The sequence below is a fragment of the Octodon degus genome, unplaced genomic scaffold (assembly GCF_000260255.1).
Source record: "Octodon degus isolate 3935 unplaced genomic scaffold, OctDeg1.0 scaffold00013, whole genome shotgun sequence".
Lineage (NCBI taxonomy): Eukaryota > Metazoa > Chordata > Mammalia > Rodentia > Octodontidae > Octodon > Octodon degus.
The window spans coordinates 27,110,980-27,137,824 of record NW_004524589.1 but is presented as its reverse complement, the minus strand read 5'-3'; the positions used below and the strand labels follow the sequence as shown (position 1 = coordinate 27,137,824).

Sequence of the window (26,845 nt, the reverse complement as noted above, 5' to 3'; positions counted from 1 at the left end):
CTTGATTCTTTCCTACCAGTTCTGGTCACCTATATTTTAGCCTATGAGTACCAAGCAGTGTCGATCTTATTTAGGTAATGAGAAGAGCAAGTGGAATATCACTAGTACTTATTAGGAGCAAGGACACATTTTCAGACTCAAAGCCCCCTTACTTTCTTATTCTCTTTGCTACATTTCTTCCTTTTCCCATTTCTTTCTAAACTTTCTCTGTTCCATTCCTAAATTTAATCTGAGAAACTATAAAAATATTGTTGACTTTTTGAAACTCCATCTGGGATGATTTTTCTAAAGACCCTGCTAGAGGAGAATCAACTTCCTTTACTTACCTAAATGTAGCCAACCTAGGATTTATTAAAAGGAACTTTGCTATTTATTTTACTGTAATATAAACACTTTATAATACATGTATATTGAAAAATAAAATAAACTGTCCTAGTGTACCTGGGGGTTTTGAATCCAGGAGCATGGGAGTCATCATTTTATGGCCAAACTAGTTAGGGGTCACACTCCGACACCCTTTATGATTTTAAACTACTAAAATTCTGCTTGGTGTTGTATGTTTGCTTTGTCTCTTAATGTAAAGCTTATCTAAATTTAAAATTACAACAACAAAGTTGTGGGAGTGAAACTTATGCAACATTATGAGATCGTTCTATGTCATAATTATTAGCAATTTTTAAATGTAAATAAGCACAATTTTGATTATTACTTAGTACTTGTCAAAATGTTAAAATTTTGTTAAAGTACTGATTAACTACAGTGACAGGAAGAGTTAGGATTTTTTTTCCCTCAAATGAAATCTGCTTCTAGTTCACTTCAATGAGTGAGGTAGATAAGAATGTTTAATTCTCAGGAATAATAATTACTAAAAATTATCATAAATTGAATAATATAATGATACCTTGAATAACAAATCATCTGGTAACAATGGAACCCTCCTATAGTCATTCAGAATGCAAAAGAGTTCTAAAATTTTTCTTTATCAGTTGTTTGGCTGATAACAACGTGGCACTCACAGGCATTCTCCCAGGTAGAGAGGTCCTTTAGCAATGGATCTTAGTGTTCTGCGCTGTGCTTTGTTGCTTTCTCCTCTGATAATTATACTTCAGAAAGTGATACAAAAGTGATGCATTGTCTTTGTTTACAGAGCCATTATTATAAAAGAAATCCGTGTTTGTGCGTGTGTGTGTGTGTGTGTGTGTACTTGCATTCCTAGAACTTACATACAAGACATGCTCTAGTCACTAACCTCCGTTCACGGGTATTATATCCAGAAAAAGTAGATGATGACATGGACCAGAGTGCTGAGTTTTATAAGGTTCAGAAAAGACGGTTGGAAAAAATCTTGACTTTAGTTAATTTATCTCAATAAGAGCCCACCAGAACTCCAAAAAAAAAAAAAAAAGAAAGAAAGAAAAATCTGACTGATTTTTCTTAATTATTCTTAATGATCTTTTTGTCATATCTTATTCCTCAACCTGATGATGGTAGTTAAAAATGACTTAAATAAACATTATAAAATAAAATGATTATACATAGTACATACATATTAAGTGTATACATAGGAGAGAGATGGAGGGAGAGAAAGGAGGGAAAATGGTGTATATGCAGATATATTTATATATATACATATATACATATATAGAAACATTTCGTTCTGACAAATATATATTCACATATGACATATGTATAGCAATAATGTTACTTTTCATTTATAATATATTTCTAAATTTGTGGAACCTCAATCTTACTACTTTATATAGGTTCTATATCCACAAAATATTATCCATTTTTCAGAAGTTATATACAATTTAAAAACTTAAGTTATATGCCTACAGTGCCACAACTCATAATTTCAAAATTTATCTGTTACTATTGTCTGATTTTTCATACCCAAAGTCTTACAACACCACACAGAGAAACATACATATACACATATATGTACATAAATTACACATGGGAACAGAAACAATTTTAGTTATGCCCTTTAATGTTCTATGTTATTTCTTTTGTGAGAACTTGAGGTAACCTTGGCCAATCTAAATATTACCTCTGGGGCTACATACTTTAGGTTAAATTTTCATAACCTATTTACCATCATTTACATTTTAGAATTGAGGCTTATTTACAGAATAAGAAAAATAGATTCTCATACTGTGAGAAACAATCACCTTAATAACAGATGTCTCAACTCTGGAAGGAGGAGTCTGAACTTGTGCTGCCGCCGCCATGTTGGCAATGGTGCTGAGGTGGTTCATCTGGCTCATTGCCATGGTGACAGATGCTGGAGGTAGGCTGACAGGAATTAGAGGGTGGGGCATCATCATAAAAGGAAGTTCCAATCCTATAAAAAATACACAGAAAGCATCATTATTCTGTGCCAAGTGAAACCACAAAATATGGTGTATCTCATTTATTAAATTTATGGACATAATCATTAAAAATTTAAACAATAAAAATACTTAAATAATGGCAATCCAAAAGTATTCTTCCTCTTTGTAAGTAATAACACCCACTCACCACTAAGGGAAATTAAACCTAGAGCTAACTAGCAGGGCGCATGGTTTATCACACCCCCACTCTGCGTGTTTTTAAACCATATGATCAATTCTTCACTAGATCATTCTTCTACTTAGTCTAAATTCTGGTTTAAAACACTAGAGTTTTATTTAACTTATCATGATTAGTTGTCTCAATGTAGTACATCCACGTATTAGGTTCTATTTTACTGTGTGACAATAAAAAATTAAGTTTTGAATACTATCATTTTTAGTGCTAAAAAAATGCCATCGTACCATTTGGCAGCAGGTGCCTGTGCCGGAGATGGTTGAGAGGATGACTAACAGGAAGGCTATGCGCTCCGGGCATGCGGGGGTGGGCAACAGTGGCCTGAGGCCCCTGAGCTGGGGCAGAGGGCAGTGTTTCCTTATCCCAGGAACCATCACTGCTGCCTGTGGGAATGAATATAAATTACTTGGATACAGTATTATCCCAAATTTTCCAATGACTACCTTGAAATGAGGTTTGAAAAAGTAGATCACATTTGGATATTGACAAACAGATTTCTAGGGAAGTGAGATGAAGGAGGCAAATTTCCCCTCAACTGCATTTTCTTTCTGTTTACTTCTTCAACAAGAACTAGAGAGTTTGACAAAGAATATTCTGTAACATTTAACCGACTTGTGGAGTCCACTTATGTTTGACTCCCAGCTTAACGTTAGATGGGCTCTGTTACATAAGCAGATAATGACTTCGTGGAACTAAAATACACTGATGGTTATAAAATGCAAAGTTACCCTTGTGGCTAGTGCTATGCTACTCACAGCTTCAAGTGATTAACCTAATTCTACCACAAATGTTAAAAGTAGAATCATTAATTGCCTAATTTGGCCAGACACTGTACAAAGAACAAAAAAGATCACTTTATGAAATATAATGTCAAAGCAAAATATGTAATGTGTATAAATTAATGTATGCATTTCCATATAAAGAGAAACAGATTTATTATTATGACAAAATCACTGCCAAATTCAAAACCATCCATTTGTAGGCTTATATGTCTCTCTCTATATTTTTTAATATTGGTGGCAATGTCTTGGAATTTACTAGGTCTTCAAAGACTTTAGTAAGATACTTCTGAGAAACTGTTTAGAGACTATTGCAATTTAAATATGTCCTCAAATTAAGTTAAACCAACATTAAATTATTCTGTGACAATCTGTTTAATCTACAAATTATTCTCTTAAACAGTTCTATAATACTTGTGTTAGTTTCTACTTTCCTTTTTTTTGTAAGAATGAGAAGGGAAATGAGGGGGAAGAGGAGAAGAAGAAGGAGAAGGAAAAAGAAGAAACCATATTTTTATAGAACTTCCATGGAAATAGCAAAGTTGGTAAAACTCCAATTTAATGCTTTAGCTCCACTAAAAGCCTCATTGTAAAATGCTTGCAACATAGTTTTTAATGAAGAATACTTAGGTACTGCCATGATTTCTTCCCATTTACTTCATGAAGACAGTTAAGGCTCAATATAAATTCAAACTCATTAGCTCAATACTGTCTGGATCTTAGAGTAAATTGTTCAGAAGTGGGTAATGAAAACTCAATTCAAATTCTTCAGCAATCAAACAAAGCAATTTTATTAAACAATGAAAAAATCAATTAAAGTGGATATCTTTATTATCTTTATTATTTTATAAGAAACCATGATGGCTTTTAGGTAAAAAAAAGTTTATAGCTTCATACAGAAGTGACTACATAAAAGAAATTTCTCTAGTCTGCTCCTATACTGTGATAATAATTTACTAATTTTATAAACTTCACTTCTCTACTCATAATTTTTGTAACTACTATAGCAAATATCCAGAAACTATACATATGTTAATTTTTCAAATGCATACCATCTAAATAATATTATGATAAATAATTTTAGACATCACTTTACACTGCCTTTATCAAAGTATGTGCAAACATTTTTACATATTTCATTTATAAAATAAGTGAAATTTGACTTATAAATTTAAGACATAAAACATGATGCTGAAACTCTAATAACATTGAAAAAAGATGACAAGGGAAGATGCTACTTCTCTCATTTTTCTTTTGCGTGGAGGTCTGTATTATATATGTGGTTAAATATTAATGCCCTACATGTGAATTTTCCACAGCAAGTTTCTAACACTAGATTAGACTTCACTATATTAAAAAGCTCCTAGACATCTCTACTGATCATTACTTGTTAAATACTAATGATATTAGCTCATTTGGGTAACAAATAGAGCAAACAATTAAGAAATTGTGTGATGAAAAACATACAATATATAACCAAGTCAGCTGTAAGTGATTTTTGCATTATTTATTATATCCTTCTTCACTATTAGCATGAATAATCAAGAAATGAAAATAGACAATTCAGCAAAAGACATACCCTGTTAAATGCATAATTCTAAGTTCTTTGTTTTAAATCTATCTCTATCCCTTTAAAATTGTTTACTATTATGACCGCAGCATTGTAAGGCACAGCAGCAGTCTCAATAAATAACAAAATTTCCAATATTTGCTACAGTAACTTGAAAAAGAACAAATAAATGTATCCTCTTCAATTCTTGGAGCCCCACATAGTTTCTTCATTTAACATTATAGCCGAATAAAGAGATAAATTTGAGAAGGAGCTAATCTTCTGAAAGAATGTGTACTATAATAGAGGGTTGAAGCAGGGATATCAAACTGAAATGATGATGAAATAATAAAATGGTAGAGGGTCAAAGAAAATAGTCATGAGTTCTTGGAAAGACACAATGTCCCAAGTCTCCAATGATGTAGGATGTATGATTGTATTTTAATGCTAGGAAGTGTGACTGTGGGCCTCAGACTTAGTCCCTGATCAGGGAGTAAAGAACTGGCCTGAGAAGCACATTGGTGTGAAGTTCTGGACTGTGAACAGAAGAACCCACAGGTCATTTAACGACAGCCAAAATTATCCGCAGAGACAAACAAAGGTGTAAAAGATACAGTGCAACAAATTCAAGCATAAAGACTATTGCAGACTCTTTTAGTCTCTCCGCTTTCCAATAATAAAAGAACTACAGATTCTTTATAAAACCAACAGACTGATGCATTATCTTACTCTTTTGGAGGGCTGATACTGTTTTCTCTGGCTTGCCATCATTTCATATTTTCACCGTATTTTATAAAACATTGTTTGCTGTGGTACAGGGTCACAGGATAAATCCTGATGGTATATGACTGACCTTATCAGATACAAAAGTTATATTTCTTGTTATGTAGGTCTTGCTTTATTTTGGTCTTAACCATCCAGTAGAAAAGTATAAAAATGAGGTATATGAAGTAAAGTCATATTAATGTGCTGAGCTGTGAAAGGCTCAAGTCCACAACTTCTGCGGATAACCTACTACTATTGTGGACTGCTGGAGTGTGTTGGATTGTTTTCTGAATTCACGCACCTATGATATTTAGAGGCCATTGGAGTACTCATCTCTAGCAGGCCTAAATTCAATGAATTTAGGATATCCTCTCCGTATCTTGTACTATGGATAACCACTAAAAATATAACAATGTACAATGTATTAATTATTAAAACTGTCCAATTAATCAGTTTTGAAACTGTCTCATTGCTATTTGTTTCTCAATAAAATAAAAAAGAATGTTATTATTATGTATTACACATGCATTAATAAAAAATAAAAAAATCCTAAAAACATAAAATATAGCTTGCAATGATCCATGGTTATAGTTTATTTTTTTATTTTTATTTTTTATTTTGATTGATGCAGGGTCTCACTATGCATTCAGAATCACAGTAATCTTTCTATTTCTGCCTCCCCAGTGCTGGAATAGCAGGCATGTGCACCAGCACATCCAGTTTTGGACAGCATGGCATGTGGTATTGGTGATCAAACTTAGGTCCTCCCTGCCAGGTAGGTGCTTTGAACTCCGAACTATCTCCCCAACCCTGCGATGAATCAGGTACTAAACAGAAAAACGTAGTACTAAATTTTGAGACTCATCCCTACGGTAATAGCAACCAAATTCTGAATAGCCAGAAATAATGGGTTACAAATCTGGTAATATGAATAACTGATTGGAAGGCAACACTATGTTTACAACAAATGCTGTGAAATTCATATTACTTTGTTAAGCGAAATGTTTTTTCTGTATTTAGGGCAGGGTCTACAGGGTCTACAGAGACTCACTACATAGATCAGACTCATAGTGATTCTCCTGTTTTCAGCCTCCCAAGTTCTGGGATTATAAGCATACACCACCACGCCCAGTCTCAATCACCATCTCAGCCCTGGAACGGCAAAATTTTGTATTACTTGTAATTTTTTCTGTTTTAATTATAATTTGTACTTTCTTAAACAATGTAAAATGTCTCCATTTTTTCCTCTAATTACTGTCCTCAATCTTTGTCAAATTACCCTCGCTGAACTCTCGAGAGCACATTCTGAGTATAGCAAATCCAGTACAGTTAACACACATCACTGTTTCCCCATGCCATCAATACTGTTCATTTCTCTAGCCATACAAATGGGCTTGTTCACTTTCTCATCCAAATTGTCTTCTTCCTCTTTGTCCTATAATGGGATGACAACTGTATGCCCAACCCATTCTTTCTTATATTTTCTCTGCACTCCAGCTTCTGCAGTAATGCCTAACAGGTCACTAGCATCTTGTACAGAGCAAGCACTGAAATGCTAAGCATCATTTTGGAAGCACTTACTGGTCCTTTAAGGAGGACCCTAGAGATTAATCTCTAAGTGCCCAATTCTCTGACAATGAAAATCTCCAGATCAAACGCTTCCAAACTCTCACCTCCCACCTCTCCTCTATGCTAGGCCCTTTCTCTGGCATCACAGATCCTCTTGATGTGAGGATTTCTTTCTCCACCCTGCTACTTCTCCCCAATTTTTGTTAGCTGAAGCGCTGTTAATAGCTACCAAATTTTTAATTTTTTTCTGTAAACTAAAGCGTATCTGGTAGTTTTGTTTTTGTCACAAAGAAGAAATTCTATCTACTGTTTTTCTACATAGTCACATTTAATAGCACCTACAAGAAACATGGCTACGCTATACATCACATTTTAGTAATTACTTCTTACAAATGAACTGAAACGAGTGGAAGGAAATGTGAATGTTCAACATTCAAAATCTCATTTCACAAATTAACTGAAACTTCAACATAAAAATTTTAAAGAGAAAAAACAAGCAAAAGCAGAATTTCAGAACAAGATAAAAATTTAAATTATTGATTAAGACAAAGTTAAAAGAAGATATTTCAAGAATGAAGGGATCAATGATTTAATGTGAGAATAATGGCAAGAGGAAGGAAGATGAAAACACTTGCAATATCTTTTGGTAGTAAAGAAAATTAAAAATGTTTGGGGGAAAGAATATTGCTAGTGTTGCTTCAAAGGAAATGAAGAAAATTTTTGAATTTTGTGTATGTGAGTAGTAGCAATTCTAATCCCACCTCAAATAATTACATTTATTATTTAATTCATTCTTATTCCTAATTAAACCCAATAAGGCAAAGATCCCAAAAGATACAGCTATATCTATTTAATGAGCTGTAAATAGTAGGAATGCAAAATAATCACATAAAAAATTAGAATAACGGGCAAAAATTTTCTTTTAAATCATCATGTATTAAAATGGCAAAAGTATATTTAAATATTATTATCCTTTACGTCTGGGTGGCGTGTAGTTAGTTGTTATGATTTTCTCACAGGCTGACCCTGATGAAGGAGGCAAATCTCAAAGGGACTAACGGTCACACCACTATTTAGTGAGTGACACTGATAGATTGTGACAGGAACCTGACATTGTCAAGATTTGTTTACAATGAAAATGATGGCAAGAGCAGACACTCCATACCATTGGAGACCACTTAGAAGGATGTCAACCCCCTCTCAGCAATAAGAAACAGGTCTACTAAGTAAAAGCAAAGACTAGGTACAGGTGCGACAGACATGCAGCTGTTACTTCAGAGACAGAAGTTATCCTTAATAGAGTGCTTTCAATTACTAAAGCTATTACAAAAGTAATAAATAATGCTAACATTTTACATAAATATTAGAAACAAGCCTTTCACAAATTATAAGATGTAGTTTTTAACTTTGTTTAGTTTCTGGGTTCGAACCACAGCAGCTTGAGCTTTTTAGTGCTTCCTGGGCCCAACTGGGATGCTTTCATATATTTTGTTGAAAACTATGAAGTTTTAGATCTCTGTAGTGAAATTGCTTTTATTCAATGTGAATAGAAGAAATGTTTTAAGTTTTAAAACTTACTTCAAATAATTATCTTCTATATATTTCTGTTCATCTTATTTTTTCCTTTGTCCCTAGAATATAACTTAAGGCATTGCCACTGAGTTATACCCCAGCAAAATTGGACAATTTTTAATTGTGCAACTAATAAAGTACAGTATTTTAGCAAAGGAAACACTACAGCTGCCTCTTAATTGGTATTGTAAAGCCTTGCTTACAGAGTAGGCAATTTCCAAAATCTAAAATTTTTATTTGTACACATACCGTGTTTCATTTGAAAGTACTGATGGAAAACATAACCACTTGGCTGTCATGTACCAAGAACCACTTCCCTTACCTTTTGATAGCATTGTTTCATCTTTTTTCTCAGAATAGTACTATGAATTCTAAATACTCCATTCCCAACAAATATATCATTTAGGAAGGTACATTACTATCTAGAAATAATTGGATATATTTTCTTTGGCTGTCTTTCATTAATTAAACCTTACAATGTTATTTGAACATCAGGTATTTTTAACTAAGAAAGTGAGTTCATTCTATACCAGAGAATCTCTATTTTACTGATGATGTTTCCTTTTAAATTCAGAGTGCTGGTGATAAGATGAGTGCTACTAGTGTTCTTATACTCATCCGAATGCTGCTAATTCTAAATTTCTTCATTTACAGGTGACATTTCTATTGCCTTACCTACTACTTGATGTTGTTAAAAGTAGTAGTAAGTTAACATGCTACACAAAGAGACACCTGAAATAATGGAAACTAGAACTGCTTATTTTAAACTTTTGTTTTAGCATTCTTTATCATAGCTAATGATCACTGAACTAAAAAAGAAAAAAAAAAACTAGAGAAATATCAAATTGTAAAATCAGGCCAACATTCAAGTTACTTATGCCAGATAACATATATTAAACAGGTACTTAAAGACACTATACTAATACATTGGCAGACATTAATATAAAGCAATTAATGTTGTATCCTAAGACTCTTAGGAGAATTATTGAAAAGAAGAACAGCATTAGGAAAACAAAATAAAAAACAGTTTCAACTTTAAATAGTTTGAAGTTATAAAAACCATTAGAATAAATCACCTTATACAGAATATAGAGGTTTATGGACTTTCCCTTATTTCATACCAAATTTCAAAAGTTTTGATGCAATTTAAAGGAAGAAAATCCACAAGTATAAAGATAAAAGGTCAAATACTACATATGCAGAAGAAAGAGATAATTATATCAGAAACCACTTTACTTTTTGATGTTGTAGACGTCTTCGGACTCATTAGCACCATATTTTAAGTGTTAACCAGGCAAAATAGAGCCCCAAAACAGAACAAAAGAAATACATGCAGGCTCAGGCTCGATTTAAAAAAAAAGTTGTATAGGATTCAACACAGGAGGGAAATGATATCCAGGTTGACTTGCATTGACTAAATATTTAAAGGTCATATTAATATAGTACATAAATTCTAGGAAAGAGCCAACTAGTTTTTATTTAATGAAGATGATACTGAAAACAGGTTGGTAAATTTTCACAGCTAAAATATACTTGTACTACAGAAAATGGACAATACAGAAATGAGCACACGAGGTACATACAAGGATTTACAACTTAAAATATAATTGTGCAGTTATTCAGAATTAGGTGCTTTATTTCCTTTCTCATTACCAATGTCAATTATTTCTAACTTTTACATTTAACCATAGATCATTCTTCATAAGCAAAAAATAAATTAAAAACATTCTATCTCAAAATTTTGTAATTTTCTCACAGACTTGGACTTAGAGAAATTTTCATGGTATGTTTTCTACATCATTAGTAATAAATGTAGACTCATACAAAATTAATAATTTCATTTTTCTGTGTAAGTTTTAACCATGGAAAGTCAAAATCAATTGTAATTTTAATTTACAAAATGTTTTTAAGTTTTCAATTATTTATGTTGAAATTGAAAAATTTTCTTCCCACAAGAGGTAGAATTGGCATTAAATTTTCCAAAAGATATAAAATTCTCATACGTGGGATGGTACATGATCATAGGAATTATCTAAATATTTCTCATCTCCTATGTGTTAGACTGTCCCTGCTAGAGTCTGGTTATCCTCAAAGAATAATGTTATCTGGTAGTTGGAAAAGCTAATAGAATTCTTAACTCCTTCTTTCTTCCTGTGTCTCACTAATTTCCAATTCTTTTACACATCTTATTGATTTCATCTACATAATTTATTTCTACTCGACTTCTGTTGTGGCTATTGTAGTTTGTGTGAAAGACCATCATTATTTTAAAGTATAATCCTATACTATTGTCCCCCTCTTTAGAGTCTTCTACAGTTTCTGACTGCTATTAAGAGGAAAGGTTGAAAATCTTTGTCTCCATGTGGTTAGATGTCTGTCTCTCTTGTTGTCGCTGTACCTCTGGCATGTAACAAGACAAAACTCTCAGTCCTCGAGCTAAACACTACAAACTACAGATCATTTTCTACATACACTTGTGGTAAAAACAGCATGGATTCAAATATAATTTTTAGGTTTAGTTGCTGAGCAGCTCATGTTATAGTAAAAGAAACACTAAATGGAACATGTGTTTGCATTATTTTTACTCCATGAGGGGAATTAAAGATGTAAAAGATGAATAGGATGTATATTTGACATTTTGGAAATAAATTTGATAAAACTTGGTAATCATTGTGAGGCAAATGGAGATATAATGAGTAAACTATTAAAAATGACTTGGGCATGTAGATTAACAGTCAAGTAGCAGGGCATGGTTGTGCACTCCTGTAACCCCAGCATTCAGGAGCCTGAGGCACAATGATTGCTCTGAGTTCAAGGTCAACCTGGGCTACATATGAGTTCAAAGCCAGCCTGAGCTACATAGCAAGACCCTGTCTCAAAAAATAAATAAGTATGAACACCTGGGCATACATTGGGGCTTCACTAATGAAGCAATGACACTGACATGGCTGATGACCATACTTACATGTATCATGGGCTCCCAATGGGTCAGACCTCATGTGAAATGTTTGTGTGCACTATCTCAATAAATCTTGAAAATCTCACTAGGACCACATTTGCATTAATTCTATAACTTGACTTTTTCTAGGATTTGAGTCACAGAATTCTGAACTTACCAACTAGATATCTGTATAAAGTTCAGATTTTAGAATAACTCAAAAATCAGTTCAATTTTTGACCAGTTCAATATGAGTTAAGTAGAAATTGAAAACTCCTATTAGAAATATGTGATTAACGGGGCTGAGGAGATAGTTCAGTGGTCTGAGTACCTGCCTGCAAAGCACAAGGACCCTGTTTTGAATCCTAGTATCACATGTGTGCATGTCCCAGAATCCAGGGTATGCCACACCAGCCACTGAAACCAGATGTAGTGGTGCACACTTGTGATACAAGCACTGGGGAGGTTGAGACAGGAGGATCACTAGAGTCCAAGCTCAGTAGCAAAATCTTGTACCACAAAATTAAAATAAGAATAAATTAAATTTAAAAAATAAACTAAATATGTGACTAAAAATTGGAGAAAAAGAAGAGGCCAACAGGGAAGATTTGAAAACCATTACTCAATAGATTTAGGCATGAATTAAGAAGGTATGAAAATATGGCCCACATAATAAGTCTAAAAAATCTGAACTAAATAATTTTACTTTGCTAACCTGGGCACATTGGTCAAGAATAAGCAAATGTTGGTATCTGACCACTACAATTTATTATAAACATCAAATAAATTATTAATAAAAAGGGTTATATTAATCCATTTAATATATCTCAACTTCTTTTAAGTTAAAATACTTTTAATCAGATAATCAATATAAATACATGAATGTCTGACATATCTTGAGCCTGCAATTAATGCTAAATGAATTAATGCATAATGGATTAAATTTAAAGGTGTAGCAATTCTAACTACTCCTTAAGGTAGAACACAAACAGAGACAAAATGAAAATATACACAATTTAACATAATTTGAAAAGGTGTCATTAATTTAACTTGTAAGAGGACACTTGGTTTTAATACGCAGAGTAATTATATGTCTCCTTTTAGAACATCATGGAAAATGGCGGTTTTAAATGGAAGGATTATCCTGAACAGAGGGGCTCTCAGCGCACTGCAAGGACCACTGAAATAATATTACATTATAGTGTAGATTACATGGAGATGACAGACTTGGTGAAAGCCACTGTTTATACAAAACCAAATCATGCTTTCTGTGACTTTCGCTGCGCATAGTGAAGACATTCTATGGAAGCGCTTTTCATCAGTTTTTCATAGGCAGGCAAAGAAGGAGGTTGTCAAGGTCAAAATGACCAATAAAACTCTGGTTGCTGGCAAGAAAAAAAACACTTAGGAAGATTAGGAGCAATCTGGATAATTCTATTTTTACCTATATATTCCAATTTGAAAATTAACTACAAGCACTCATTTTAGCCTAAGATGAATGACTTCAGTATTCCTTTATAGGGAGCTATTATAATGGGAATTAAATTAAGAAAAAGGTTAATAAATATTCTTAAGATATAAACATAGATACCTTTACTGTATCTATGTTTATACAGTATCCACATAGGCTGGGATAAAGCAAAATTTAAATGTTGTTCTTTTTATTTTAAAAATCGTCTAGAGTAATTTTTGTAATCATGATGTGACCGATGAATAACATAAGGAATTCCATATCTTACCTAAGGTTATGCAATGAATTGTTGTCAAAATAAGTGTTAATCATTGGTTTTAAACTCATAAAAGAAACAAATGACTCTTCAAGTGAGCCGGGCACTGTGGCACGTGCCTGCACATTCCTGAGCTCTGAGGCTGTGGCAGGAAATCACCAGTTCAGGGCCAACTAAACCACCCAGAGAGCTTGAGGCCTGTCTGGCTTGCAAGTGAAACTCTATCTCAGAGAGAGAGAGAGAGAGAGAGAGAGAGAGAGACACACACACACACACACACACACACACACCCCAAAACAACACAAAACACAGCAAAACTACAAGGAGAAAAAATTCTTTTTAAGGTAGTATTTGACTAACTCAGTCACATGTATTCTTCTCAAGCAGGTTTTTTTTTTCTTTTTTTTTTTCTGTATTTAGGATAGGTGTACAGAGTGTACAGGGTCTCACTACGTAGATCGGACTCATAGCGATTCTCCTGTTTTCAGCCTTGCAAGCACTGGGATTACAGGCACATGCCACCATGTCTAGTCTCAATCACAGTTACAGTGCATCCCACAGGTGGGGCCAGGGATCAAACTCAGGCTGCTGTGCTCTGCCTAAGCAGGCGCCATAGTCCATTGAGCTATCAGGCTGGCCCTCAAGCAGGATTTTTTTAATTTATTAGTTTTTTTTATTAATGTAACAAATGTCCCTTAGTAACATTACATGCTGCCAAGAGGAGAAATGATTCAAGGCTTGTGATAACTCCTACACTCTCTTTATAGTGTTTCTCCAACAGTTTTTCCAGGCATTCATATTTAAAAGGTTGGTGAAAATATCCATGATGAACAATGAAATGGTCATCTGTTCTAAAGTGGTCAAACTCAAAAACAGGATTTTGCTTAAAAGTACAACTTAAAAAATAGCATCCATGAATTTACATTTTTTCCAGTACTAGTCATCATAAAGCTATTATAGTTTAAGCATTTTTGATATAAAAAGAAATCTACCTATTAAACGTATTTATTTTCTAGGAAAGTTCTTTACTATTGAACTCTAAAAAGACATTGATTGACCCCATAATCATACTCCTTGATAAATCCTATGACCTGTTATCTTTCTCTTGTGATCACAAAATCTGTCATCAATGCTTTCAACGCTTCATCAATATTAAAATATTGTACTTTTACCTTTGGCCTCCTCGCTTATCCCTACTCCTTCACACTGTTGCGTCTGGACCTACTCAGATATGAGCATCTGAGTGATCCTGGGCTAGCACCAGCAGTCTCCTGCACAGACACATCTTAGCCATTTTATTAAAAACATTAGTCTTAATTAAAATAACTTATGCACAGAACTTTCCAGCCACGACACTAAACTTTTTTTTTCTTTTTTAATTTTTTAAGATAAAGTCTTGCAGGGCTGGTGAGATAGTTTAGTACACTAAGCGCCTGCTTAGGCAAGTGAAAGTACCAGGTTTGATCCCCTGGACAACATGCTGAGATGTGGTAGTGTAATCCTATTGCTGGGGAGGCCTAAAACAGGAGGATCACTATGAATCTGAGCTGCATAGTGAGACCCTGTACCAAATACATAAAAAAAATAAAAGATAAGGTCTTGCTATGTAGTTCCAGCTAGGCTTATACTCCACTACATACAGCAAGCTGGCCACAGGACCTCTTGAACATTCTCCTGCCTAAGCAAGCTGAGTGCTGGGGTCGCATGTGTGTGCCACCATGCCCAGCAACATCTGTTTTTCAAAGCAAAAGAGGTAAAAACTTTCTTCCTAAGTGTAGATGATCTGCATGGAAATTGACTTCTTCTAGTAAAGCTTGAAATTTTGCTCTATGGTTTCCTTGTGAAAAGCTGCTTTTGAAAAATACTTGAGGGGCCAGGGAGATGGCTCAGTAGAATAAGTGCTTCCCTGGCAAGCACAATGGTCTGAGTTCAATCCCTGGTTCCGCCAAAAAAAAAGATAAAAAAAAATACTTGGAATCATTTTCCATGTTATTATAAATATATTTGAAGCATTTCAAAAGCAACTATAATCTTGTTATAAACTCAACACCAAACAATAATGTAAAAATTATTTATTTTTACTGGCTGTATGTGAAAACTATTATGGTGATATTTTCCTATAGCTTTTATTTTAAATCCAATTCACAAAATTATTATCTGTAGTAATGGATGAAGGATCTTTTTTTCTTTCTTTTTGTAGTGCTGGGGTTTGAACCTAGTGCCTCACACACACTGCGTGAGTTCTAGATGTTACCATTGAATTCCATCCTCAGATTGCAAGGCTAGAGTTTTGAATTATATCTATCTTCTGAACTGTAAGAGTAACTTCCAAATCATTTTATTGTGTGCATGTGTTAATGTTAATATATTTTTAATTCTTAATGAGAAGTAGAATGACTTTGAAAGATATTCATGTTCCTAATTATTCCATTGTTAAACTGTTACTACATATTGTAAATTTGGGTGGGAAGAAGAAAAATATAGCAGACAAGTATATTATATAGTCTTATGAAACAGAAAAGTAAAAAAGCAAAAAACACAATTTTTTAAAAATAGCAGAACTAGACACAAGGAATGCTAGGATGAAAAAGCCCAGGAGGGCCTCAGTGGACAGAAGGCTGTGGTTGTAGATATTACCTGACATAGTTTTCTACTGGAAGTGAATTTTGCTGAATACTTTTCTCTGTGAACCAAATTGCAAACAGAAGCATTCATGAACAAAGGAATAAGTGTATTTTGTGCACTACACAGGTGTTGTGACTCTACAACATATAATTTATTTTTATTTTTCTGTAAATATTTGAATCAAGAATTATGGCACAAAATCTACTTTGAAATCATACCTGTTATTAATTCTGTTGATATATATTGAGCACTTATGTGTCAGGTATTATAAAGAAAGAAATGGCAGTGAAAAAGCAGATTAAAGTTTATATCCTCATGTTGCTTATATTTCATCTGAGAAGTGGCTGGAAACACAGTGATGAAATAAATAAATAAAGTAACAGGGTTAAGTAATTGAGGTACTAAGCAAGGAAAGATGAGGAATTTTGCACGTACGAAATGTATACAAAATGCAAACAGGTGTCCCAGGTTAAGTTTACAATAATAAAGTAAGAGAAGACTGCTGAACAGACGGCACCACAAAGTACAAGCCCCTCATTCTGAACAGTAGTGAAAAGTGAGGTTCAGAATAATTAAGTTGTTGAGGTGACAAGACTCTTTAAGAAAAGATCAGGCTCTGGCACATGTCTGCCTCAACTTTGGTCTTCAATCCTTTCCACCACCCAGCACAGAAGACCCGGTTCAGAGCGGTGCCTAAGTCACGCCACAGGACAAAGACATACACAAATGACCCGTGTAGATTACAGCCACAGAGACTCAATTGACTGGAGAGCAAACACACTACTTTAGGAGATGATTAGGAGTCAGAATGAGGTAGGTGAGAGTGAGGGCCAGCTTATGAAAGTTCTCAGATGTCAGGATGATGAGTTTGGTCATCATCTTAGGCAGAGGAGAGATATGATTAAAGTGATGTATCAGATAGTCAGGCCAAGGAGAAGGAACTCATCATCGGGAATAATCATCCTCAGCTCTGTCATCTACCACATTGACATTGATATGACCAGGGCATGAATCCTGATTCTCATATTTCATGACACTAGAAAATTGATAAAATAGCAGGAAAAATCTTGTGTTCTGTATCATTAATGTTTTTTAAGAAGACAACTGAAGAACCAATTAGTTTCTAGAGCTGGACATGACAAAATTATGTGGGTGGTTCCTGCACAATCTGCACTGTGTCTGAATTCAGTGCTTTTAAAGTTACTTTCAAGAATGCAATCCAATTTTGTTTTTGTTTTGTGTTTTTCCTTAAATAAAAGAAGTTAGCATAACTTATTTGGAAACTGTTGGATAATTACAGTTTGCCTTACCTTGACAGAAGGCAACAGCGTTCAGTGATCATGAGTCGACAATCTAAAGTCCTTATTGGAAAAGTAAGAAGACACTGTTCTAGCTTCAGTGTACTTACAAAGTACAGACACTCCCTGAATAACACAGCATGGGTTGGTAAGTAGGGTACACACTTTGAAAATTCAAGATTTAATAATAAAGCCTTGAAACATAACATGATTTGCTTTAATCTTTTTATAGCAAAATTAAACCTGAGAATGTGTTGTAATACTGCTATTTATATTCAGTGCAGAGTATATATTGCTGTTCCATAGCACTTCAATAACTATTATCATACAGAATATTATACCCATCAGCAGAGAGCAAAAGAGCAGTTACTACCCTGATACTAGAAAATATGAAACAGCAAAATACACATCTCAGACTTATGATCTACTTCGTTCTCTATTACTAGTCTTCTTTACTCATAATTCTGTATTCACTAGAATTCCCCAATATTGAAATATATATATACATATATATGTATATATGTATAAACATATGTATAAATATATATATCATATATCATATATCAGGTAAGCAATAGTTTCTAAGTGATGGCACAATAATTTTATTTTCAGTAACATCCAATTATAGTTCCACATAGAAATAGAGTCACACAGAAAGTACTTATTTTCTTCAGCTTAATAGAATCATAGAGCACGATGAATCTTCATTCTTTCCAGGAAAGATTTTTTTCCTTTCTTAGCATAATCATAAAATGACCATATTATTATAAAATGATTACATGTAAAATATATGACATAAGTTTTTAAATGTATATAAGATAACTCTATATATACCACTTACTTAAATGACTTTTGTTTTCATGGTCCAAAGTTTGTAGGTTAACTTCTATTTTTATATGGGGGTGTTAAGAGTCCTACAATTTAATGTGCTAAAATAAATTTTCAAGCAGTTTACTATGCATAGACTGCTTTTAAAAATTCAAAACAGCCCCAACAGCAAATGTCATTTCTTTCATAGTTACAAAATGCAAGCTCCAAGTGTTTTATCCTAATGAATAAATGAGTTTGTCCTTTATGTATAAAATATAGTTTGTGTTTGTTGCACAAGTTTTTAATAATAGATGAATTTTAGGTTTGCTCCAACATATTCAATAAAGTGTGATTAATTTGGTTTTTCAAAAATGCAAACTAGACATTACTATATTACTTTGCAAAATGCACAGCTTGCAACATTATTGTCTCAGTGGGATCTTAAATTGAATTGTAAAATGTGTCTTATTTCCAGTTTGATTTATGTAAGAGATAGCAGTGGATAATGCCCCTTTTGAAGTTTCATTGCTTTGTGTGAGCAAACAGCAGAAACCTAAAATTCATCTAAGAGTTTGTGTAAACCCAAAGGAAACTTTCGGGATATCTAATCCGTGACTAATGAAAACGCATGATGAGCGAAGAGTATCACATATTCAGGAAAAAAACTTTTGGAAATTTTCAGTGATGTTGGGTCATGCAACACATTTCTGACATTTTCTATGATTTTTATTATGATATTTTACGTAATTACCAAATCATGTTTTCCCTGCAAAAGCTTTCCTGTGCCCTGAGAATTAATCTATGATACCATTTAACTTGGCTTTTTGAAGTAAATATCACGAGATAAAAGCCAGCTGGATCTGAATAATAGGATTCTTGAATGAATGTATTAGTGTTTGAAAAAGAGAGTACAAATCTTCTAAAAAGATTAATTTCCATAAAAAAGATAGCTCCCTGATCTACAAAAGAATAAATTCAAAAACATAATAAACTCTCAGAAAGCAAGGTAGATTAAAGTAAAAGCTGCAGCACCTTGCTCCCGCAGCTGTTGTTCAGTAACAATTCTGTATCAATTACATTTGGTTGGTCCTGTAGGGCTCTTCAAAGCTACGCATGAAAAGCCTGAATGTGGAATATGTGTGACACTGTAAGTAATAACTTCAGCGATTAATTTTAATTCAACCCCACATTCATTCTCATCAGTTTGAGAGAAGCTACAAAGGTTTGGGTGGGAGCATATGAATCTATCAGCGACACTTTTTTCTTCTTCATTTATTAAAGATGTGGATATGAATTTTTCTTTGTCATGAAAACATTGTGGCTTTATCACACTACACAGTTGCTGACATCATCATGTCAAAAGACGAGAGCTGACCAATGGACTTTATTTTCAATATCCTGCTTCAAGTCATGCTCCTTGAAAAAGGCTGTGAATTCTGTTCACACAACTTCTCTATTTTAGTTGGTAAGATTACTAATAAAACAAAGTTGGACCATGCACAAAGTCTTCTGGGAGGTAGAGTGTATTCTTCCATCCTGAATGAGTTCTATGCTATTATTACTCTTAATCCAAAGGCAGACATAAATGTGGGGATGAATTGATTTTTATGCCTTGTTCAAACCCTAGGAAAATGCAGATCTGCTTAAAAGAATAAACATGAAAAGATTCACATAGACAATTCAAATGCAATGAAGATTACACTCAAAAGGAAAACATAAATACTACAGTGCCTGTATTTCAACACTGAAGGCACTTTTTATAAGAAGCAGTCCAAAACAGTGAACCCAACCAAAAAGAACATACTAGTCAAAAATAACATTAACAATAGAAAAACAAAGTAGGTGAAATTAGTAAATCACATTGCTGATCACTTTGTGGCAATGATTTTACTATATTGAATAAATAAGATGCTACTTCCTCTCATTCTTGTCCTTCCTATTATTTTCCTAGATTTACCTACCAAAAGCAAACCCTAGTAATTGAAAATATGTTCATTTAATCTTAGCAAGTTTCATAGAGAGAGAAACACTTAAGTAATAAGGCAGTGTCATCCTAATGAAGCCATAAAAACATGTTATTATTAGCCAAACAGCCCTGCGCATGACATACTAGGGTGTTTATCCAGTTCTCGAAAGGGCAGGCTGCTTTCTCTACATTCATTGTAACTACTAAATGATAGTGACAATTTTTAATAGTAACTCAGAATTTCTGTTTCATACTTCTTCAAGAAAGCTGCTTTAGTTAAAACATAAAAATGGTAGTTACAAGGTTTTTGCAACCATAACTGCCATTCCATTTAGGAAATGGTGCAGCAAACAGTAAATAGTGGCCTCGAGGGAAATGTAAGGATTGATTTTATTACTGTGGTGGTTGGTTGGTATTTGCAATTGTCAACTCCAATTTTGGACTATGCTTTAAGTATCCTTAAAACTGCTAAAGGAAAAGAGAAATATTAATTGTAAAGCATTGGTAATAATTGCTTTTAAGATATTAATATTATGAGATTGTATCTTTTCATAGCTTGCATTTCTAAAATAAGAAATTTAAACTTTGTTGTATGTGTAAAATGAATGCCCAAATCATTTTCACTAAGTCAAGTTACATGCTCATTTTATACACTACAAATCAGTAGTTTACTCCAGGAATGAAGTTAATCACCATGAAAAGTGTAAACAATCTTTTACATACTTGTTTAATTTAGGTAGGAAATTTAGTTTTGAATTCATTGATATTGAAGTATTGATTCACCTGAAAAGAACTTAAATGACTATGAAGCTAATTACAAGTCTACAAATTATACCACAATTGAAATAAACTTCAACTAATGGCCTCATTAAGCATAAATCATCAAATGCTAAAAAATAACAAAATTTGCCAACTTAATATAATTAATATGTTTTACATTATCATCATCATTATCTTCATCATCGATTTACTTTTTTACATTTCAGTAAATGGCACTTGCACATTTATGCTAAAGGTGTAATTAAGAACACAGATCATTTTCTAAAGCCATGCCAGAGAGCAACTCTGGTTAATATGTAAATTTTCAACTATACCTATGGGGCTGTAAATATAGTCGGTGTTAAATTTCTACAATTAACTAAAAGAAGTGTTTATGCTACACATAAATTTTAGAAATGTCCTCTGTGGAAATCTAAAGAGGTGGAAGTTAATATAAAGAAAACATTACAAATGCTGATCAGATGAAAAAAGATGAAGTATCAGTGGGTTCAAAAGCCACACAGTACACTAGAAATGTCTCATGCAAAGCAAAGAGAACAAAAACCTATTAAACACACACACCTCCATGTAGTATTTCATGTTTCAGTAAATGTCAAGTCTCCATATCATACATCTAAGAAAAGGAACAAAAGGAAATTGTTGTCATAGTTTTAGCATAAAACCAGATAGTTGAGATGTCCTAATAAGGTACAACCTCCTTGACTAGAAAAATATGAATTGTTTGCATTCTACATGTAAAGTATGTTTTTATTAAACTAAATTCCTCAGCCCCATGGAATTTAATAATGTTAGATGAGCATATATACTATTTTCCGTTGAGTCTGAACTCTGCGGGGCAGCACCCAGTTTGAATGGAAGTTGGAAAGAGTATTTTTCACTCACTTTTAAATTCACCGTAGACTAGAATGGCCTCCTTGCATGGTGACTGCCTTTTCTAAATGTTAGTTAAATCAATAAGATGCCTTGAGAAAGTATAACACAGACATTTGCTGGGATTGAGGTTTCAGCTCGAAAAGAGAAGGAAAAATTTAGATGCAATTTAATAGTAATAATGGTTTAAAAACCAACAGAGTGTTTGAAGATAACACTTCATTTCTCTTCACTTCCTATCATGCTCATGTCCTCACATTCTCAAGTGTTCGGGGTTTTCAAATTTTTCCTTTGAAATGATTTCCTATACTTTTTCTTATGACCAACAATTATAACAATTTTAGACAAAACCCTGGAATAAAATTGCACTGTAAATAAATGAGGAATTAAATATGGAGTCTAAAAATTGAGTTTGATTTAGAATCTAAAATTTTATCTGTCAGTGATTTTCAAACATTTTGGTTTCAAGACTTCTTTACACACATGGATTATGTTTATTAACATTTTCCAAATTAAAAATGAAAGCTTGAGAATTAAAAATATTTATCTAGAAATAGCTATAAATTCATTAACTATTAGCATAAATGTTATGTTTTATGGAAAATATGTATATTTCAAAAAATCTAAAGACAACCAAAGCAATTATTTTATATATTTGCAAAACTTATTAATGGTTGTGCTGAAAAAAAAATTGGTTTCTGTTATTCACCTTTGTATTTAGCCTGCTGTGAAGCACAAATCATGTAGCTTATAACATACTTCACTATCTACTCATGAAAGAATGCAAGATTTTGAAATATAAGTCTTAGAAATATTCTGGAAAGACACACAGTGTCTTCATTTTCTTGAATGTGTTTTAAGGACTCTGTTCTATGGGTCCTTAGAAACACTTTGACAGATGCTGTAAGTACTGATAACACTCTAGGATATTTAAGGTATTCAATTATATATTAATTTAGTAAACCAAACATTACCCTCATATGACTTCTGACAAGAACAAGACTAGAAAATTTGCTGTTGTGCATCATAAAGAAAGCTCATTACCTACATGCCAACCAATTGATAAAACAAATGTTTACCTCACAAGGAATATTATTCAGTGTGAAGTGACAAATCTTAGGAGTTGAAAGAAGGTAAGTGTAATCTTAAATATTACTTTTGCAATCTCAAGCTTAAAGCCTCTCTTTCTGCTGCAAACATCTCATGTGAAAAATGTTTTGTTACTTTCTAGATTCTAGAAAATTCATCAGATCAGCTGATTGTTTTTCTAACATTTTATGATCATCCAAAAGCTTTTGTAGACAATGGATCTAAATTTTCTATTATATGACAGAAAGAATAGATGTCAACCCATTTCCAGATGGATTGGCTAATACGTTTTAATTTGTAAATGAAAGCCACACATTCTGGGTAATCAATGATATTCCCAGTTGAATTTTTATTTCTATCAAAATTTCATTTCTAAGTTCCCAGATGCATTCAAGGCAAGCATGAAAATTTAATTTTTAGATTGCAAAATGTCAAATGAATGTTACCCATTTTAAAATTCAAGAAAATGATGTTGAGTGGGAATATGTAGAAGAAAAAGAAAATAGCAAGATTATGTGTGCTTTGAGATGAGAGCATTTATAATCTGTATTTTAAAAGATTTTAAAGGTCAATAATAATGCAACATTCCCATTTTTCTCCACCATTCCCCATTTGAATGGTAAGTAAAATATCTTAAATGACTACAAATAACGATAACAAAGTGGTGAAGTTTGGGTTCACACTGAATTTGATTAACAAATGTTTTTAAAATCTGAAATTCTATATTTTCCTATGAAAAATAAAATCTTAACTATTTTTGTTGATTACTTGATTGCTATAAGAAGAGATTAACAACATAATTTCTATTTAAAAACAACTTGGTCATTTAAAAATAATGATTAATGGAAAATATAAAAAAATTGAAATATCTCATCTTAATTCTAGAAGTATAAATGAAACCCAACTGATAATGATGCAAATATTGAACATAATATAAAAATTATATATTAAAATAATCTGCTGAATTAAGGATATTTCTATACAAGGATATTTTTAGAAAATCTTAGCGTTCTACCTGTACATATGTTACTTTGGTAGTTCTTAAAGACAAAATATCTTATTGAATTATAAGTTTTTATGTAAGAAATTAAAGGGTATGTCATTGGTTCTTGTCTTAAAAAAGTTATTTAAGTTACTAAATATTCATTCTCAAAATGCATTCATTTATAATTGCATGTTCAGAGATTTAGAGAGATATAACTACCTACAAGCCAACGCCATTTTGCTTTTATAGATATTTTATTACATCAATGGAAATTTCTCTGTATCCTTCTATGAGTACACTCATAAGCTATAACATAAAAATTACTATCAACAATGTAGGCCAGCCATAAAATTCAATTAAAAATCTCTACATTTTAAGCAGTTATAGTAACATAATGTGTAAACATGAGCTCAAGTGATGTGCAGCCTCTAGAGCATGTCACATTTAAACAATAAATGTTTTAACTGCTTCATGGTCATTTCCAAGTGAAAAGAATCTGCTGTGCCTCTTTTCTGCTTAGGTTTCCCCAGGAATCTTAATGCTTTCATCAAAATTGCTTGCAGGTTTTCTTTTCTTACATAAGTCTATTGAGTAATAGTATCTTTATGTCTTGTCCACAAAGTATCCACATCTTCATTCTTCCATCAGACAATAATGGCAGGTACCATTCTAAGGGTATTGGGATTAGAAATGAGCAACTACATGGCTGATGTTGCAAAGTCACATATTTTTTATGGTAGTACCCTGTTATTTCATGGTTTTGCTCTCATGGACTCATGGTTTTGCAGATTTTTGAAAATCATTAATCAAGATTCACTGCAAATATTTTGCTACACTTTGGGATTTTGAAGTACCAAACAGTACACATAGATTGTTAAAATTAAGTAGGTTTAAGAGTTTAGAAAATGCTTAAGAACATTAGAAGTGTTTTTAAAAGTGTGAGAAAGGTTCACAAGAGTGTGGGAAGGGCTTGTGAAGCTATATATATATATATATATATATATATATATATCCTACTTCACTAATTTTCACTCCCATAGTGAGGTTTTCTGGAGTGTAACCTTTGTGATAAGCAAGGAACCACTGTATGTAGATAAGGTACAAGGTGTGTCAGACTATGCCAAATACTATGAAAAAGTAAAACAGGAAAGGAAGAAAGAGTATATTAAAACATCAAGAAAGAGGGTTATCGTATTAAAAAGTTCTTAACAGCCTTAACGTTTAAAGGAGATGAGAGATCAAGACACACGGATCGCTGGGCAAGGAAAATCCTAAGAGGAGGATAGAACAATTCTAAGGCCCCAAGGCAGCAGCTTTTATTTTAGAATATTTGAGAAATGAGGATGAGGCAAGTGTGGCTATGGCCAGTGAAAAAAGGTGAAAGTGGGTGGAGAAGAGCCGGAAAAGGCCAGGAACCTGAACATGGGGAGAATTATCGGCTACCGACTAGACTTAATTCTTTCGCTCTGAATGAAATGGAATGGCGTGGGATGATTATATACTTAGGGATGGTTTGGTTCAGTGTGTGAATGGACAGCTCTAACTACTGTAGAGTAGGAAACATGAAGCATCACAATCACCCCAGCAAGAGAGAATGAAAGAGGTACTTGATGGGTAAATCAGGGGGTTACGTCAATGTGGGTACCAGAGAGGGCTCTCAGATTTTGAGGTGAGCAAGCACTGAAGTACAGAAGTCCAAGGTAAGTGTGCCACTTCGGCAAGAGTATGTTCAAGGCCTTCTTTGCAACCACAGACCCATCTATCCTCATGCAGTGAAGAGTGAGCTAGCTCTTCAGACTTTCTTTAAATCAAGTCACTAATCTCATTAAGTAGAGCCCCAACCCCATAACATAATTACATTCCAAAGAAACGATGTCAAATATTAATACATGAACTTTTAAGTTTCAATATCCTAATTTTCAGGACACTAACCTGCTGTCCACAACAGCAAGTATGAGGAAAAAGGGAGTTACCTATGGATGAGAGAAGAAGACTGAAAAATGAACAGATTTGGAAAAAGTTCAAGAATTCTTTCCAGAAATTTTAAGCTTGAAAAGTCCCAAATTTAACTCCTAGAAAAGTCACCACTTAGAGAGGTGGTGGAGTCCATAAGTAGAGATTCTGACACCAATATATAAGTAATTGTTGTCCACTCTGGAATAATCAAATGACTGTTAAGTGAGCAGTCTCATTTAGGAACACATTTCATACCCTTTGTAGAGGGTTTCACTGGAAAGAACCTATCTTAAAGGTACAAAATAACTTATTTAATATTCTTCTATATCCAGAATTCTCATTTTAAATTTATTTCTACATTCAACTCATTCACTAAGCGGACATAGCACACAGCTCCACCCACACCTTGGGTGTATAAAAGAGGCATGGTTTTGTCCACAAGGTGTTTCAAACTAGCAGAGAGAAAAAGATATCAATATATTTCTACACTTTGTGAAGTTTTAAAACAAAGTGAGAAGTCAGTGTGTGTGTGTGTGTGTGTGTGTGTGTGTGTGTGTGTGTGTATCTGTACTATAAATGCATGTGTTTTATAGAAAGCATGCAAAAATGTTGTTGCTACAGAAGACTACTGCTGGTTTATAAAACTCAAGATAGTGTTATCATGAAGCCTAAATGACAGGCTTTGGCATCAATTTGGCAGAGAAAAGACCAGGTCCCAATTTCCAGAATCATTAAAAAAATGGATAAAGGAGATTTTTAAAATAGGCAGATAATTAGGGGTTAACAGAGAAGTAAGGACATCATAGCAAACACATAGGCTAAGCAGAGTACAGCTCATAAGTTAAGATCTATAAATTCAGTAGGCATTGCACTTAAATTTGGTTTTATCTTTCAGTTATCTTTGAGGAATTTCAGACCCCTCCTTGGGTATCCAAATTCACAAATGCTTGGGAACTAAAATAGCATAGAATTTGCATGCAATTAGTACTCACATACTAA

General features: G+C 33.3%; 1 protein-coding gene across 1 annotated transcript in view; it reads right to left on the bottom strand.

The window, feature by feature from the left end:
* The window catches only part of Dach1 (dachshund family transcription factor 1), a 427,351-nt gene that overhangs the window by 135,895 nt on the left and 264,611 nt on the right, over window positions 1-26,845 (bottom strand). The window contains 1 exon segment of the mRNA XM_004626295.3: window positions 2,172-2,344. Within this exon segment, the coding sequence (XP_004626352.2) occupies window positions 2,172-2,344 (173 nt within the window).